Here is a 19,559-nt window from a genome sequence, read left to right as displayed (position 1 = left end):
TTGTAAAAAAAAGATAGTGTGCTCATAAAATTTAAAGAAGAAAAAAAAATCAATACAGATAAGTACAATGCAAAATGCTTGTTTAACATAGGCTTTTAATGACAAATGAAATCACTAAAATTTTGAATTTAATTTTTTACCATTTTTTGAAAAACAACAAATTACACACAACAGTGACACTTTTGATCGCTCATTAACTAAAAGATAAGAACTACAAATTAATACAGAAAAAAAACAAACTAGAAGGCTGTGTGGGCGTCACAGACACACAAACATTGACAGTTATATTGTGCAAATGTGTGCGTTTCTGCATAACTCAACAGTGATGGTCCAGAGGTGCAGGGGACAGCGAGGACTCAGATGTTTAAATTTACAAAGATAGAAAATTGTGCTTCTTCAAGTGTGTGTGCTATAAGCAGATATGTGTGTGTGTTTTAGTATTTATTGAATGTGTTGCTACTAAAGTGGTAAAAACTACTGATCAACCAAAGAAAAACAACAAAAATAAGACAAAAAAAAAAAAAACAAACAAACACAAATTGCTGCTTCATAAAGTCATGTTAGTTTCTGGAAAGAATTAGCTGGAGAATGTGTTGGTGAGAACTCGCACAAATTCCCAACGTCCCGCTTGTAAGCATAAAACAGGCACCAAGCGTCCTGACAGCCAGTTTGCTAAACAAATTAGCAAGAAAGGGTTCACAGACATGTCTAACACCTGACGTCAGACCAGTTCTAATTTAGCTCTCAGAGGCTTAAACCACTGCGCACCACAAAGGTTAAACACTCCGAGTCAAACACTCATAAACACACACACATGCAGAGATTTTCCAAGACCCAAACAGTGAAAACATCATTTTCATAATTGCATGTTTAGCAAGTGTTCATTTATAGCTGTACTATTGCAAAATGCAGAGCCAGTCAAGTTAGCACATACCTTTCAACCCTCAGTATAAAACCCAACAAGACTCTTTTTTAGAGGTTCTCAGGGATTTCTTGTTTTGATTTCTAAAAATATGAATAGACTGAAAGAAGTAAAGAGGCAGATAGGATTTAATCCTAACCAAATAGCAGCATAAATACTAATGGTTTTAGCCTCTGTGGCTTCATGCTGAATGATTTATTCGTGTCTTACAAAATGGCAACAGCAGTTTTGCATTTCTTGTAGATTCGGTTTTATTCTAAAACATTTCCGAGGAAACGGGAGTCAGAACTTGATTGCTTCTGAGGCAGCTTGTCAGCGACAAGCAGAGCCCATATATCTGTTGTATTTTTACCTCGGCCCACACGCCGAGCAAAATGCCAGCTACTGGCCTTGAAAAACACACGCTCGCAGTAACGCAGTCACACATGCAGACATGCACCCTGCGACACGACAGGTCAAGCCCAGCCAGCCATCGTAGCGGCCACAGAACATAAACAACTTTCACACACTCTGTGAATCATCTGAGAGTTTCACTTTAGTTCTAGATAAATATATTCAGCCGCACATATAAATATATACAACCATAATTGTTCCCCGTAACCACAAATGACCGTGACGGGAAGTTTGTTCCCAGAGTTTCGGCAACATTGCAGCCCAGCCCTTTAAATACTGGGAATTCAAAGCTCAGTTTACATTGCAGATGGTTGGGCTGTGAAGAATGGAAGGTGCTCAATGACAACAAACAGCGGTTGGGTTTGTGGCTTTGAAAGCAACTGAAACTATTCTGTGACCTTGAAACAACAGTTAATCTAAGAGCAGAAGCTCGTTTCAACACTTCTCTTCTAGCAACTCCACAAGTCCGCCATGCTCACTTTCTCTCCGTCATCCTCCCTCACACACACACACACACACACACACACCTCCTCTCCCAGTGGGCAGCAGCTGTCGGAGTGCTAATCTCCATTAGCTACTGACCTGGCTTCTATGGAGAAAGCCATAAAAAATGTCAGGATTCTAACACCTTCACCACAATGGAGCACTGCAACAGCCCCACAAAAAGCTGACCAGTCTCTTTTTATGTTGCATCTTCATCATGTTTCTCCATGTTACCGGGCAGCTGCTGCTACTGCAAAACTGGAAACTCTGGCTTCTATTTTGTTTCTATGTCAAAAGTTGATGAATTGTGTTTTTTTATTCATAATTATTGATCTTTTATTTCAATATCATGACTTTTCTGAAATTAAGGACAAATGAAAAGAGAAAGAATCTGTGACTGATGGGTTTTGGTTAAACAAACCCAGGAAATCCCAAATGAAGGATGACAGACACCTTAAAGGTGTTTTTAAAAGAGAAAAGAGAATATCGGATAAAGCAAAACATCAATTACCAGGCCACTCAATGAGAAAGTAATGACTTCCGAAGCATCTTAATATCATGCCAGATAAGTTTGAATTTGTTAAGGGGATGGCATCATCTTGTTGCATGTTACTTATGTGTGATTTTTTGTTGTATTGTCCACAATTAATGCTTGAAATAAACAAGAAAAAATTAAATCATGTCGCACTTATTTGTCTTTGCTTCACGTAGCACAACTGTGCAGGATGAGGTTAAAAGCAAAGGGTTGGAATTGTGGTTGGAAAGAGGACTGCTGAATGATTGTAGATGTTCATTTTCCCATCATGTATACATGCCGTATGCTGCACAGGATCAACAGGTTGCTGGAGTTGCAAGTCCATTGCACCAACACATTATCATTCCTAAGTCGCCACATTCTGACACATGGTTAAGGACCTCTCCGCGTCACTTTTTGATGTTTTGGGTGTCTCCAGCTTGTCATTTTTTGATGTGCCGGCTTTCCAACTAAATCATGGTCCGGTCATCCGGTCATTTTGTTGGACGCGGTACCGGGCACAGACCGAACCTCAGGACGCGGATGGTACCGGTACCTTAACCAAACTCAATTAACCTCGGGGCCGCTGAAGGCAGGGTCTGGCTGAGGCTGAGCCGTATGGGGTTCCATTTGTGCCAAAAACATGTTTTTGCATCAACTGTCTATATCTTTGGTTGATTGTCTATGTCTACTGAACACGTTTATTGAACATTTGTTAAGGTCTATGTACTACTAAGCAATATCTTCTTTGTGTCATGTAAAACGACAAGAGCTAACGACGCTAGCAGCCGTTGCTGAGGAGTTTTCCAATGACCAGATCCAACGACAATAGCAAATGCAAAGTTTTAATCATAAACCAAGCTGAAGAAACAAATATAAAGCTATCATCAAAGAAGTGTGGAAATGCAGAAGATTTGCTTAGTAGACATTGAACTTTCACATTAAGGTGGGGGCCGCAAAATATTGATTTGGGGGCCGCAAATGGCCTGCGGGCCGGGCCACTAGTTTGAGACCTCTGTGATAGCCTAACCGTAGCCTGGTCCGTATCTGGTACTGCGTCCTGAACTGGTCGCGCATCGGGAACCGGTACTGCTCTGTGTTCAGTACTAGGTCAAGATTAGGGTTAGGATACCGGTGCGATCTACGTCTCGGTACCGGTTTGCAGCCCGGTAGTTAGGGAGCCTTGATTTAACGGGAACAGCCAGCATGTGAAAAAAACGACGAGTCGGGGATACCCAAAAGGTCAGTTTTTGAAGTGGAGGGTCCTCAACCAGCCCTCAGTATGTGGCGACTTGGGAATGAGAATGTGTTGATTGCACAACATCACATCATTCATCTCAGAGTGGTAAATTGGAGTCTCCAATGAAGACTGAATGTGTCGTTTTGGTGTAACAGCCCGAAAAGAGCGTTGAAACTTCAAACACAAAAGGCCCGGCTGGTCATTGACCGAGGATGAGTGCATGGATGACATGCCACCTTACAGACACTATGACATGGACGTAGAAAAGCAACATCTCATCAGGAGCATCAATGCAAAAGTAGTATAAATCACAGGTATCAAGCTGCAGTCCTTAAGGACAGATTTCTGGTTATTTCCACACTGCCCATCCCAACACATCTGGTTAAAATCATCAGCAACAGGTAGGGCAGAGGTATCCAAAAACCAATTGGCCCTCTTGTAGACTGCACACCAGTTTCTTAAATGAAAATTGACCCAAAGCTCCCCTCAGGGCTGAGGCAAGGCAGCAAAAGGCCCAGAAAATGAAGGGCTAAACATCCCAAAAGCCTTCATCTCAGGCTTCAGGGTGTCACTGAGAGGGTGGGCGTTCAAGAATAACCTCCAAAAAGCTCATCAATTCAAAGAAACACAAACAAAAATGACACAGGTTAGTTTAGAGACACATTTATACAAAACCCACCATCATTATGCAATATATGATAAAAAATGTCCCAAAATTTCTCTAAAACCTTTCCTTTCTATGTTTTACAATTCTAAATACGGAAAAAGGAAAGGCTTCTCAATTACTTTGTGTTTTTTTCTTCGATCAGTCTGTATGTGACCTTCTGTTTCCACACATCTTTAGTCATAATGTCCTTTGTTAGAGCAAACAAAATAGAAGCTGTCCAATATTTCAGTTCATCTGAGTGATGTATAGGAGGGGGTGAATGAAAACATAACTCACAGTCTGTGAAGCTTTGTTGTTCCCAGGAAAAGCAGCTCAGGAAACACAGCGAGATTATTCCGATTCAGGCGCCTGTGAAGAAACAGTCAAAGTTAGTCACTCTGCTCTTTCCAAACAGCAAATGAAACAAAATAAGTGTTTCAACAGAACTTCCATACTGAGATTTATGCTTCCTAATCATCAAAGTAACTACTTTACATCGTTATTTTCTAAAAGAAATTTGGTACGGTCCAAGCTCAAGTTAACAACTTGGTTGTGGTTGGACTCGCACTAATATATATATTTTAATAAGCTTTCAATGGCTGCCAGACTAACAGCCAACCTGAGCAGATGAAGGGAGCGAAGGGGGAGGAAGACAAGGCAAAGGAGTTCGGATGAAGGGGTAAGTGGGGGACGTCTTTTTTTTCCACAAAGACAGAGGCGAGGAGACGATGTGGGAAAAACAAACAGGCGGTCTGGCCGGGCTACCGAATGTGTGAAAAGGACCCCACTGAGTAAACAAGGCCCTCACAGGGCATAGAACCCACAACAACTCTTCATCACACACACACAAACACAGAAGAAGTGAGAAAACACAGGCGAGTTTAATAATCTGGGTGCGATCATTTAACCCCGGTTGAGAGGAGTGAAGAGGTTTGTGTGCCAGCACATGCTGGTGTGTGTGTGGCCGCGTCCCGGTGTGAGTTAGAGGAGACGCAGGCAACAGAGTGACACAAAGAGAGACAAGCTGCTGAAACTGTTTAACCCCGACACACACAGAAACGGTGACGGGCCCCGGCGACGGATGCTGGCGGCTGCTAAGGATGAGAGGGCAGAGGAAGTCGAACTGAAACACAGGAGTTCCAAGGACAATAACGTCAAATATCCTCCTGAAAAACTTCGGTACTTTTCGAAGTTTTCTTGCATAACCCCCTTTGTTCACCTCTTTTTGCTCGACTAGATGCTGCTCTCCTCAAATAACATTGCCCACTCTGCATCCATCATCCCAACAAGAGTGCACTGACACATGAACGTGCTAGCACCCATGCACTTACATTCATGTTCCACAGTTACATCAGAGGCCGCTTAAATATTTAACGTCCCGCAGAAATGATGTTTCTAAATTATTCACTCTTCTTCCGTTAAAACTGCCTCTGACAGCTAAGAGCCCCACACGGTCCCAGAGAGAGGCCCTCTCCCCCTGCAGCTCCTACCCAGCTATGAGAGGCCTTTAGTGGGCCAGACATCCTCCTGGGGGAGTGTGTGCAAACTGGTGCTGAAGTTAGGCAGGAGGGACGATGCCAGAGAGGCAGTATGAGCTCATCCTCCCAAAATAGTCCTGTACTTGCGATGCCGTCAGACTTGGAGACTCTGGTTATGAATTAAAGACTCAAAGATTAAATTAGGTCTGCTTCAGGCCACCTCCAGGGAGTCAGTGCATCCTAATGTGTTCTATTGATTCAGTAAAGTTTGATTGGAATTGGTCTGGCATGTTTTTTGTTTACTTAAAAAGTAATGCAGTGGAGATGATTGATTTTACAATTTAGGATATTAAAGTTCATTTATTTGTCTCAATAAGACAAAATAAATGAGTTGTCGACTGAAAATGTCATATAGTTATTTGTTTTTTGCCTTGATTACATTAAATTTTCCTTTTTCGGTCAATACAGCTAAAGGATAAATAAAAAAAGGTTACTTAGCAATTAAGGCAGCTTACTTTTTTACTTTTAAAATATACTATTTACTAAATTAGACACATCCCTCAAGATTGCACAACACAAAAGCAAATAAATTAAATTGGATTGCATTTCCTTTGTCACTTGGAGGATTAAAAATCCCAGATGTCATCAATCATCCATTGTTCTGAATGCATTTTAATAGGATTTATTCTTGACTAAACTAAACATAAACAGATGTTTACACAGGCGTTTAGACTAAAATAACTGAAAGCTCAGTATCAGCTCCAAAACACATCATTTTTGAATGGACATGGTCTGATTAAATATCAACATTTTCATTAAATATCCTTTCTAAAATAACATATGCTTGAATAATAACAGCTGTTATGGAACCAGTTACCTAAACTGAATGAAGGTGAAATTTCTAAAAGATTATGAATGGATTTAATTAACTGCTGCAGAAAGAAAAAGATTTTGATTTGTAAGGATTTTAAAAAAAAAAGTTAAGTTTTAAAAATAAAGATAAATTCAAATTCATTTATTAGAGTTTTAAATGAATCCCTTAACAACTGTATGACCTGTTGACTCCGATCATCTTTTGATCTGATTTCATAATGTTCCTAGTAGTCTTTTTATTATGATTATAACAGACCAGTAGTACATAGTAAGCCCCCCTGATTTTAGGTCAGACGTCCCACCTACAGTCATTTTCCATCTGCTTTTTTTCATCTGGTCCCGATTCACAGTGATTTAAAGATAGAAGTACAAAGAATTGTAATTTTAAGTTTATTTTTTCTCATATATATGTCAGAAAAATGCTTCAAGAACATGTTAAAACATCAAAAACACAATTTTTATTAGAGTGACTCCACTAGATCCCCACAGATTTTCTAAATATGTTTAAATACTGCCGTTGTCACTTAAAGAAGAATGTAAAGCAATCTAGAAGTCTTAATTTGCATAACATGAAAAGAAGATAAAAATCCAAATTTATTAAAAATAAATAATTTGCAAGGAAGCACATTTTATAATCACATAATCATAATTTAGCAGACTGACTGCTAAAATCGCTTTATTGATTAAATGTATCTCTAATTATTTGCTTCTTTGTTCAATTTACATCTGCTTAAATGCTTAAAATAATCAGTCCTTTGATGATTTAAATATTTTAGAGTTGATTTATCAAAGACAAGAATCAACAAATGCCAAATAGCTCAGAGTTTTAGTATGCGCCTGTTGCTGTGTCTTGTTGAACCTTCTCCCTCCTGCGCCTGAAAGAGTGTATCTTTCTAGTTTGTGAGTGTGTGCAGGCAGATACTGCAAACAGCCTCTTCCACAGTCATTTCCCATTCATCAAAGTCTAGCTGAGAGTGAGAGCAGATTGAGGATCCAGCAGTGTGAGGTGTGAGAGTGACTCCAATGAGTTAATGTCAGACTGCGGAGTGGCGATAATCCCTGCAGCCATAAACAGATGCTGGACGGCCACAAACCACACAGTAAACACACTCATTCTGTGGAGCATTTGTGGAGTGCCACAACTTTGTGCGTGCGCACACGTATAACATCAGGAGTGCACTCACACGCGGTGTTCAACTGCAGATTTACTGGGAAGAGAATGGAAAACTCCTTCAAACAACATTTCAAATTTATTCTGTTGCTACTAGAATACAAATGCAGTTTTTCGCCTCACATATTTTTTTTTAATACATTGTGATGAAAATTGGATTGTGGTGTTTTTAACATGCTCTTCCACAACTTTCTTTCACATATATTTAGAAAATTAAGCTAAAAAATTGAATTTCTGAATATTTGTATAACTGTACGGCTGGATAGCTCTGGTAATGTTAAGTTGGGGACGTGAGGGGCTGTAAGCTAGTACAGGGGTCGGCAACCTATAACAGTAATAGAGCCATTTGGTCTCGTTTTCTACTGATCAAAACCTAGAAGGAGCCGTATCTTTACCTTTTACCTTTAGTAGAGGCAAAATCTTGCTCGTTACTTAATTATTAGCTGAACTCCAAATTAGCATAAAAATCCTCAGTAAATTGAATCAACCAAAAATGCTAGCATGTTGCTAAAAGAAAAGCTAAACTCTAAATTTGCATTAAAACTCCAGTAGATAACAAATCAGCTGAAAAATGTTAGCATATATTGCTAAAATATTAAAAAACTTATTAGAGGCCAAATTAGCCAAAAAAGCTAGCTTGTTATTTAATTACAAGCTGAACTCCAAAATTGCCTCAAATTCCTCAGTAAACCACATTAGACAAAAATGTTAGCATGTTGCTAAAATAGAAGCTAAACTCTAAATTTTTTGAAAATTGCTAGTATTTTCTTTTTTTCAGCCAGAGAGCCACCATGGAGAGATAAAAGAGCCACATGTGGCTCTGGAGCCGCAGGTTGCAGACCCCTGAGCTAGTAGGACAGAGTGTAAACAGATGGATGATGGGAAGAGGGGCAGGATTATTCTGGGCCAACAGTCACTCAGAGGTGATTTTTTGATTAACTGCAGAAACTATGCTCTAAAAAATGACAAGTTTTTAAAGTTCTCCTCAAAAACATCATTATTATGATTAAAAGACCACTAAGAACGCTTTACAATAGATCAAAATATGATTAGAGTGGGACTTTAAGTAGTTTAATACAATAATTCCATTAAAATGGCTTTCAAAAACTACAAATTTTTAAGAAAACTATTAAAAACTCAAAAATGACCTTACAGAGCTACATCAACATCACTTTCATTTCTTTAAACCATTTTGCCAAAACCTGAGTTTTCCTCCGAATTGGAGTTTACCGGCAAATATGACAACTGTTGGGAGCACAGTATGCCTGCACAAGCCTGTGTGGCATCATTTTTCGAGACAGAGTAACAGTAATGAAAGTGTCTTTGTGCCTTCACTGTGCAGATAATTTCAAGGTCTGCTGCCCAGCAAAAGAAGAAATGTTAAAGTGGAAGAGTTGTCCTGAAACGATCCGCTAAAACAATGTTATCTCTCAGTGAGTTTGGAGGTAATCGTTCAGCACTAATTCAGAGTTTTTCTTTGAACTCTGCCGCCTCTATCTGCGATCGCTGTTACAGTTCTCTTATGGTTTCACTGATTGTCAGTTTATTGCAGCAGGATCGCTCAGTTTGACGCTCCATTATCTGGTTTGCAATTGCCCGCTGGCGTACACATCTCACTCTCTCTGATTCATTTTACTGAGTTTTACAGTGAATCTGTAGTGATGCTGTGAGGCTTCAGATGACTGGCTCTTTGTAAATACACTTGGATGCATGTTTGCACGTCTTTCTGACTAACAGAAGAATCTATGGAGGAGCTCTAAGTCAGTCAATTGACAAAGAAAGATAAGAGGAGCAGGAATTCCTCCCTTTCCTATTTTTCACCCTCAGGCTGAGAGCGAGGAATGTATGACAAACTCAGAGCACCAGACAGAGAGAGCCACATGGGTGACTGAGGAGCAGCGAATGACGGACAGCCAGACAGCCTCACCAGGGGAGGGGGGCACACAAATAAAGACAAGAGCAGTTGTGACGGAGCGGTCTAGTGTAAGGGAAAGTAAGTCAGAGCATGCATGTGAGTGTGCATTTGTGTTGCATGTGTGTTGCAACACGTCAATCTCGCCCGAACCTCCTCCCACCACCTGCCCCCCTCCTCTCTTGGCCCACACCTGACCTGGCCCTGCCTGCTCCTGCAGGGTCGGTGTAGCAAAAAGGGGATGTGAGGGGGAACCGTTTTCTGCCCCTGTGGGGGGCAGTCACTGTGGATCCATCAGCCCAGCTTAAAGCCCTCTCCTCTGGGCAGTTGTGCCCAGCAGGCCCCAAAGAGGACGGAGGCCTTTGAAATGAGCCCCCCAACTCCAAACTCCAGAGATGTGCCTTTGTGTGGCAGCTGCAGGAGGGGGCCAGAGGAGCGACTCCATCTTTGTGTTTGTGAAAACGCCACACTAGAGACTTACAGTTGAGCTTCCGAAACCACAGAAAAAAATCATTCTGTGTCATGAAATTAAACAACTGTGTTTGTTGCTATGATGCTACACTCACACCACCCTTAAGAAAGAAAGAAATATTGAAATATACTGAAAAATATAACATATATTGCTGTATATAATTATATTTATAATGCCTCTTGTAATATGTGACTTATACTATTTTATTATGGGATATGATACAATATATTTCATAATATATCAGTTAATACATTGCAGGACAATTTAGTATTAATCACATTATATTGCATTGTATATTATATATATGAAAACGACAATAATTGCAGTATACTGATGAATATTTGCTTCCATTTTGTCAATACATTGGTGCTTAATATATTGAGAAAAAATAGTATTGTTTTGTAAGGGTGACCTCTGCTTTCAAGCTGCCGCTTCCAATGAAAAGTCTATGTAACTGCGCATGTATGTTCGTATCAGGCGTCCACGTTCAAAACTCTTGCTCTCATGCATTGTTACGAAACTTTTTAAGACCATTTTCTGGTTCTGCACACAAAACTTGCAACCACTGAACGCGCGTTGAAAGCTAAACCAGATTTAAATTTGACCAATTTGGTGGTGACGACTGGATGAAGTCGACTTTAATTAACGAAAGTGCCAACCTCTTGAAAATTTATCATAAAGGAACAATTAATAATTGCAGTTTGTGCGAGGCTGCAATTATATGACACCAAGTTCTTCATATCGAATGCATGACTCAAACTTGGTGTAAACGTAGCTTCAAGACTTAAAGAAAACATCTAGTCCAGGGATAGACAACTCCAAGCCTTGATGGCTGCAGTGTCTGCATGATTTCCAGATATCCAACCCCCGCTCATAACTGATTACCTGCTTCAGGTGTTTCCAGCCAATTAGAACATGCCAGAGCAGAGTATGTTAGAAAACATGCAGGAATGTGGCCATCAAGGAAAGGAGTTTCCTATCTTTGATCTAGATTGTCGTTTACACATCATGTAAGGACTGTTATGATCCAAATATTGCATGAACGAAGCAATACTTCCCTTTTTTTGTATCACAGGCAAAAACCGACAGACCTCACTGTTAAATTACAACCATTTGTAGCTCATTTTCCTTTATGGGTAGGAATTCATAAAACTGCTTAGCTGGACAGAGCCCAGGACCGCTTGCATGAGAAAAACCAGCAGATTCCCTAAAGTAGCCCTGAGAGGCTCCATCTCTGTCAACAAAGAGCAGCTATAGTGCAGCAGAAGGCAGAGAAAAGCCAAGCGGATGGGATAGAGACAGGAATGCTGATTTTCTTTGCTCTTCATTCATGCAATTCTCCTAAAACAATCTATCCTAACCAACTATCAGAAAGCTGAACTGCCCTGACTGAAGTTTGTTGTGTCTCAACTTTGCATCAGGTTGTGGTTAATTGTCCCTGCATGTACAGAAGTTTGTTTTTGAGGCAATAAAAGGAGAGGATTTTTACATCTTTGAGCAAACGCTCATCACTAAGCCTCCTTAAGCTCAATCACAGCCTGATGTGTTCTAGCACGTCACTGGCCACATAAACACAAACACACATGTATATGTTCACGATTCACAAGCTGTACCTCGCTAAAACTGTCAAAGTCCTGTTTAAATGTCATCGCAAATCCCCTCATTAGAGAGTTTGACTTCCCCAGATCAAAGCATTCAATGATTAAACTGTTCCAAACTATGGTTGGAATGACTACTGAGGAAATGCCCCTCCAGGCGGTGAGGGGCAGTAGCTCTAGGGGCAGTAGATGTGGCCCAGCTGCATCAGGAAAGGCATCTGATGCAGAAAAAAATGCATAAATAATAAAAGTATCTTTATGACCACTTAGAAGTCTATGCATCTGTATTGTTTTAGCCTTTATTTTGACTTTATTTTGACAGCCTTGGGCTTTGGAGCTCTCTACCACTAATTCCAGGAAAGGATCAGCGCAACATTCAGCTGTTATTTATTCACTGTTCTCTGACTCAATCTTAAAGCTTCCTGTTTGAATAAGATGTCAGTGAAAAGAACTATTTGAATTCCTTATGATGCATTGAAGAAAAAAGGAGTAAAGTTGACGTATAAGACAGAAAGTTTCCTGAATGAACTGACTAATGCGAAAAAAATGTGTAACCTGTATGACTCCAGGCTGTCGTTGAAGAATGTTGGAAAGTTGGGTAACGAGGAGATTATTTTTCTTAAATTTGCACTCAAACAAGAATTCTTGATTGGGGTTTCTTAAAGGGTTTTCATATTAAAAACAAACAAATATTACACTATTTTACACAGAGTGGAAACATCGTGCCGGTATGACAGCTGAACAGGAACCAATTAGGAAGCAAACAAAGTTTTTAAGAAGTAAACTAACTAATTCCATCAGTGCTTTAACTGGCATCAACAAGACAGTTTCCAACTTTCTTCAAATTGATGCACTTTTTTGTTTACAGTTGTACTCTCTGTAATTGTTTAACTGGTTCAATAACTGAGTTCATTTTATCGTTCAAGTTTGCCCAAGTAAAAGCAGGGAAACAGCTTCTCTTGCAGACCAAAAACACAAATACAGAATTCTGACTGGCAAACATAAAGTGAGAAGTGGTTCGGTCAGCCTTTGTCCAAATCAAAGACTCTTGGAAAATGGGTGATTGGGCGAGATGTTATAAAGGGAAAGTTTAGCTAAGTTCACCCATCTACCCTTAAAGAACCATCTTTTCTGACAATCATGAAAACCACACTTCTAATCATGCACAAATCTAAGCTCTACTAAAAAAGCTTGAAAAAAGCTTTTTGGCGCAAAGTTGAACTTTTTAACATAGGAGCTGATGGGCCTTCTCTCCCAGAGTTTCAGAGATCAAACTAGAGTAGTCAAGGTCCAGGCGAGGGTTGGGGGCAGGCAAACGGAGTCAAAAACAAAGCGGGATCAGATAAGCAGAAGATCCGATCAGGACATAACACGAGGTATGTAGGCTGAATGCCACAAACAGCTTAAGTCTCATGTGAGGGATTGTCAATGAATGTCAGGTGAGCTGCATCCAGGAACTGTGCGCTGGGGCGGCTGGGAGATGTAGTATTAATACTCCCGTCGGTGACCAGAGGGGGAGACAAAGCTCTGACTCCTGACAGAATTATTTCGTCAACACCAGATCCAACTCCCTGATTGGTCTAAGTTCGACCTAGTTTGACTTTCAATATGTGTTCAATAGCTGCATGTTTTGTAAGTAGAGCCCCAAAACGGCCGTGGAGACTTGCAAAGCTATGTGTATTTTGAACATGGAAACCCAAAACGCACATTTACATATAGAATTTTTATTGGAAGTGGCTACTTGAAAGTGCGTTGCCAAGGATGGAGTGAACGCAGCTTCAGAGATAAACCAATCAAATCGAAGATCAAGGAACTGTACTTCTCTTGAGGATTTTTAACAGTTATATAGATTACCAGACAAAGTCTTTTTCTCACACTTCATCACCCCACGACCTGTGGGTAATGCAGTTTCCACAATGAAGTGTGTTTTTGATCTCAATTGCTTAATGCTTATTAATAAAGAAAGCTCCCAGAGCTCTACTCACAATCTCTCCAGCTCCTTCAGGTCCTGGAAGGCTCCTCTTTCAATTGTGGTGATTTTGTTCTCCATTAACTGCCTGTGAGAGAGAGGAGACGTCAAGACAGTGTGAGACTGAGCGTAGACGAGGAAATAGTGTGAATCGTAGTTATGGAGAAAGACTCTTGGAGAAGGAGAGCTGATGAAAGGAGAGACATAGCTAGGTTAGGGCACAGAAAAGCAGTCAAAGAGGAAACAAGAGCGAATGGAGAGGCAAGGAGATTGACACTGGAAAGTAGTGGGAGGAACAGATGGAGAGGAAAAGGTGGCAGTGGGTGTAAAAAAATAGAAGGCAAACAGACTGGTGGAAAGTGATAGAATGTTGAAACAGCAAGAGAAGGAGAGGAAAGCCGTGGGTTGATGGTGCTTTAGAATTGACTCTAAAAGCAGCCCATCAAGTTGAACAGCAACTCATCTATCATCCAATTTACTCTCTTTTTCAGACCACATAGCTGTTACCACTCATTCACTTACTCCAGCACAGCTCACCGTGCTGAGCAGAGCTTTATAGACTGTGCACCTGGGTTTATTATGAAGCTGTGGATGCTTTGATACACCCATAACATTTAAGGCCTGAACTGATTCCGTATCCAAACATAAAGACTCCCTGAAACTGCACACTGGGTTGTGGCGCATCTGCATTACGTCATAAAAGCATGTTTATGCATCACTTTATGGTCATTTTGTATCTCTTTAAAGTTCTCTGCTGACTTTGTTCTTGTCCCTGTGCTCATTATATAAATCACAGTGGTTGTTTTGCAAATTAACTTTGGTCCTTTTATGTCACTTTGTTGTCTTTTGCATCTCTTTACAGCCAGTTATGTGTCAAGACTCAAGTTTTTTGTTACTTTTTGTATCTCAGAGGGTGTTTCCGATCTCACTTTTTTACATCTATTGGGGCCTATTTTAAATTCATGTTTTCCCCTACCCACCCATTTTGAGTCGTTTAGCATCAACTTTTCCAAAAATGTTCAGGTTGGCTTAGGTCTAAATGTTGTCATTTTTATACGTCTCTGTGGAGATTTGCATTTAATGCTGTTATCAAGTTTTATGTCACATTGGAGACTAACTGGGTTTTAGCCATAGTCAACCAACTGGTGGAGACCCTTAGGATCTCCTAGGGCAGGAGTCTACAACCTTTAACGCTTAAAGATCCATTCAGGTCTATTTCTCTCCAGCAAAAAGCCAGCAGTAGCCACAAAGTCTGACATTACCCAATAGAAAAATAAGACACTGATTTGTATTAATGTTATTATCACGTTCACATTTTTTTCCACATAGGATTATCAGGTTTATTTTACCATTTACGATCCATCTTGGCTAGGAATTTGAAAATCTATCTAGTCAAAATTAAATTAGACCAAATAAGTGAACCTATACTGTTTTTGTAACAATAGAACACACTTACAATCCTTCAATTGGTTCAAAATTAGAAATCCGCCTCATAATCGGCTCCCCTAAAAGTACAAATTCTGGTTGTGCTTATTGACCTCCCGAAGGATTTTCTGTGCTATCTGGTATACAAAATCTGTCAAAATGTTTTAGTTGTGATACATAGAGTCCTTCTTTTTCTTTTAAAATAAAACACTTTTATTTTTCTTCAATCAGAGAGCCACAATGGAGGGGTTAAAGAGCCACATGTGGTTCTGGAGCTGCAGGTTGCAGACTCCTGTCCTAGGGGATCCAATGCTTCATGAAGCTTAAAGTCCCACTCCAATCATCTTTTGATCTATTGTAAAGCGTTCCCAGTAGTCTTTTAACTATGATCGTCATTTTCTTAGCAAAAATTAAGAAAGAAAAAAAAAAACGTGTCATTTACTAGGACATAGTTTCTGCAGAATGGCAGTAGTTTATTCGAAATTTGCTTCTGAGTTGTGGGACTGTTTGCCTAGGGTAAGCCTGCCCTCATTTCCCATCATCCATTTGTTTACACACTCTCCCCAACCTAACAATACCAGTAAAACAAAAATGATGTGGAAGCTCTGAGAAAGATGACAACTCGGACAAGAAAAATTAAGACGTACATGGATAATATCTAGTAAAAGCATTGAATGGAGCGGAGCAGGAAGCTTGTGATTTCCTGTAATAATCTGTATGTCACACCCCTGATTTACAGTAGGGGTGTGTAATAAGAGTCTGGCGATACAATGCAAATGTCTCCTGATACGTATCGTGACATATCCCAAGACTGGACTAGAACCCCCCCCCTTTTTTTTAAGAGTATGGCTTAGAAATATTAATACATATTTTATTGCAATAAAGTAGTAACATTCTTTTTATTTAACGACTGAAACGCAAGCTGGTTCAGCGAGATCTTGTTTTGTTTGCGGTGTAGAGCAGCTCAAAAAGGCTCTGTGTGCTGTGCTGCCAACTAGCGGCCGGGGGTTTAGGTGGAAAACAAAAACTAGCTCATCCATAAATAATTAAATATCGTCTTGTCAGCATTTTAAATCGATAGAAGTATCACCAAACAAAATATCACGATATTTCACCAAATCGATTTTCCCCTAATTCACAGCTGTGTTTAATAATCAAAAATAAAATTTCAATCTTCATATATGTGTTCTCCATCATCAGAGAACTTCTGCAAGAATCTGTCAAAAACAAAATTTTAATTGGGATGGTGCTTAAGTCTCCATCTTTCTTCATTGTCCTTTTTCCTGACAGACTGATATCGGTACAAATAAATAAATAAATAGATTGAATATTTTGTTTCAGAAGCGGATGAGGAGGTTTAGAAAAAAGGCAGGAAACTGCTATAAAGCCTAACAACAGGACAAACGTCCGTGCACGCGCACGGACACACATGTGACCACACACCTAATTAAAGATATAATCTCATCAGGAATTCCAACAATGTGTATTCCTTGCCATTTAATTTTGAGGGGGGGGGGGAGCGCGCGCGGACGCACAAACACACACGCACAAACAATGAGCGCGCTGTCCCGCGCGGTTGTGGTTGCGGACGAACTCCTTAAACCGGGATTGATCTCAGGTAAGAGACCTGTTCCTACTTGACTCTCCTCTTTCCTCTCCCTCCCTCGCCGCCCTCTCCTCCCCTCCAGCAGCTGCATTCCTTCCTCCGCGGATACACCTAATGACCGCTATCTCTTTCCCTTCTTGCCCTCTATTTCCTCGCCGGCGCGTTAATCACTCCAGCACATGGGCTCCGGGGGGCCCAATGGTTAAAATAAGCCCCGCCTGACACTTCCACTGCCACATTAACGCGACGACATTAACAGGTGCCACACAGAGGCTCTTTTTTGGACTCAGATTGTGGCTGCACACCTCAGGGCGCATGCATGCGGCAGCTGCGGGCCTGCCTGATCGGAAGTTGAGTTGCTGCTCGTCAAAGATTTGAGTGATAATATGGGTTTTTTTTAGTCAAAGTGAAGCAACTTACAACACTCGCAGATGCCTGAGTCCTGCGAAATCCGCCTTGGTGATTTTAGTGAGGTTATTTGCATTCAGATCCCTGAAAGGAGAGAAAGTGGGAGATGGGGTCGTCAGTAGGCTACAACAGAAAAAATATGAATAATACAAGTGCAATGCATGACTGTGAAAATAGGGAGTGAATTTTTGCTGTAACTCTAATGCGTAGAAGAGACCTTTGCGCGTCAGGGAAAGAGGAGCTGCGCCTCCTGCCCTGCGCTGCGCAAACGTGGGTTTCATCACACGGTCTTTTGCTTAATAAAATGCGGCCTGTTTAACTCAAAGCCCACTTGTCCAAATCCGTTTTTGATTAACTCGCTGGTCTAGACGAACTGATGCGGTCCTGAGAGACTGGGGCGGCGCAACAGCGCGTAACCACCAGCCTGACCGCAGCGGCAGCCCTCAAATTCAGACCCGCCAGCAGCTCTCACGTGCTCCGGCATTGAACTATAAGGGACAATGAAATATATTTTTGAAATATTTCATTTAAAAAGTACTTTGGGAAGATGACATGGCTTGGATAGGGGCTTTTGCGTGACTAAAACCGCCTTTACGCGTTTCCAAAAAGATGAAAAATTGGACTCCCTCAAAAAAATCTTGATTGTTTTTATGTTAAATGTAAGAAAACAAATATTTATCCAGGATAAAAACTGTCTTTTATCATTTTGTAAGTTCTGACTTATTTAAAAGTTTTATCTTAATTAAAATCATCCACAATCCACGAGGTTAAACAGACATTTCTCGAACTCTCAAAATAACTCACACCAACAAGGTCACTGCATTACAATTATTCACGAAAATAACAGTCTAAACCAATTATTTGAACAGACTTTTCCTCTGAAACCTGAATGATTAGTTAGGATTTCGATCCTTACAGCCTCTCGGCGTTTCGGGGTATGTTCCTGGGGACGCTGCGGAGTCCTTGGCCGTGACAATCCACTGTGGTTCCGGTGCAAGAGCACTGGGTCGGGCAGGGCTGAGCGTCCGCTCCGCTGGACAGCAAAATCGTAATCACCAGGAGCCCCGAGACAGTCGCCAGGGAGCGGCTAGAAGCAGCGGGGCGCAGAGCTCCCACCATCACTGCGGCAAGTGTGGGCCAATGTCAGACCCGCAAAACACTTAAAAATGCCCACAGAGGTGGGTTTAGAAAAAAAGAAAAAACTAAGAATAAACAAAGCCAGGGGATCCTCTGAAGGAGCTCAGCAACCTGAGGATGCGGTCCCCTCGTTAGCGCACTCCTCCTTTGCAGATGTTCTTGTTAAAATCAAGGTATTGGCTGGTAATTTACATTTGGGTCCTCTAAGATGGGTTAAGTTTGTGACAAATAAAGAGTTTGGTCCCAGTTAGCCGGATGTAGACAAGACAGTGGACAGGCTTTGAGGCTGCGCTACAGTGGCGCAAACTTCCACATGTCTTCGGCATGCGGTGCCCAGATCTTCCCGGTATGTCCTCTGTCTGTGAATGGAAAATGCGCGTGGATCCAACCAAGTAAAACACCTTAATCCTCGAACTGATCCAAAGAAATGCTGTCAAGCACGGACGCTTGGAGTGTGTTCACGCACTCCAGGTATGCCTCTCCGGGTTTATTAATTCACCACACGCGCTGTGCGCCGAGGCAGCGGCAAGCGCTTGGCTCTCCCCAAAACTCAGACAGAGGTCACCGTGGCGGAAAGCTGTTGATCCCGGCAGCATGAGCTATCAAGTGACGCTCAGTGGCAAAGAGGGCAGACAACGAGAGTGGCCAAAAAACCCGCGAGTGACCGGCGCGCAACAGTAAAATCCAACTCTGCGTGGTGCGTCAAAGCGCTGCTCTCTGGATTGTGTGTGAGAGGGAGCGAGATGAGAGAGGACACGTCTGCTGCTGCGCAGGTCCCCCCCCCCACACCTCCCTCCACCCCTCTCTCTCTCCTTCACGCACACAGGCATGCGCTGCGTAAACCAAGGTATCAGCAGCTTTTCCACCAGATAGTCGTGATTAAACTTGATTAACGACTAAACTTTTAAGACCTAAAAAAGTTGTGAATGAGCTTTAAGGGAGTCTCAAATGTATATTAAATGTAACAGATTTTCACTTTTAGTATGAGTAAATATTTCCAAAAAATCACAACACATAGTTTTGTTAATTAAAATGTATGGAAATTATTAGAGCTTCAGGTTTTCCATAAATAATAAAGACAAACTGATGAACATTGTGTTTTTAGTGTTTTTAACATGTTCTTGAAGCATTTTTCTTATGGTGGAGAACATAAAATTAAGCATAAAATTATTTTTCTGAGTATTTCTTAACTCACGTTGTGAATGAGGAGCTGATGAAAATGGAGTTGAACAAAGCTTGGAGGTGTGACGGTAAAGCTACTTTGGCGAGCCACAAGCTTCCTGCTAAGCTCCATTCTGATGCATCCACTTGC

General features: G+C 41.0%; 1 protein-coding gene across 6 annotated transcripts in view; it reads right to left on the bottom strand.

Moving 5' to 3' along the window:
- The window catches only part of slit2 (slit homolog 2 (Drosophila)), a 103,669-nt gene extending 84,695 nt beyond the window's left edge, over positions 1–18,974 (bottom strand). For 4 of the 6 annotated variants that reach the window (XM_024289900.2, XM_024289896.2, XM_036212882.1 and 1 more), the window contains exons 1-4: positions 18,027–18,974; positions 17,123–17,194; positions 13,688–13,759; positions 4,496–4,567 (exon numbers count right to left, since the gene is read on the bottom strand). In XM_024289900.2, coding sequence (XP_024145668.1) covers positions 4,496–4,567; positions 13,688–13,759; positions 17,123–17,194; positions 18,027–18,229 — 419 coding nt within the window. In that variant the 5' untranslated portion in view covers positions 18,230–18,974. The remainder of the gene's footprint in view (positions 1–4,495; positions 4,568–13,687; positions 13,760–17,122; positions 17,195–18,026) is intronic. The other 2 variants (XM_024289898.2, XM_024289899.2) reach the window with 1 other exon arrangement.
- Positions 18,975–19,559: the final 585 nt, after the last annotated feature.

This window comes from Oryzias melastigma, linkage group LG1, assembly GCF_002922805.2.
Source record: "Oryzias melastigma strain HK-1 linkage group LG1, ASM292280v2, whole genome shotgun sequence".
NCBI classification, from domain to species: Eukaryota; Metazoa; Chordata; class Actinopteri; order Beloniformes; family Adrianichthyidae; genus Oryzias; species Oryzias melastigma.
This window is presented reverse-complemented; position numbering and strand designations above follow the sequence as displayed.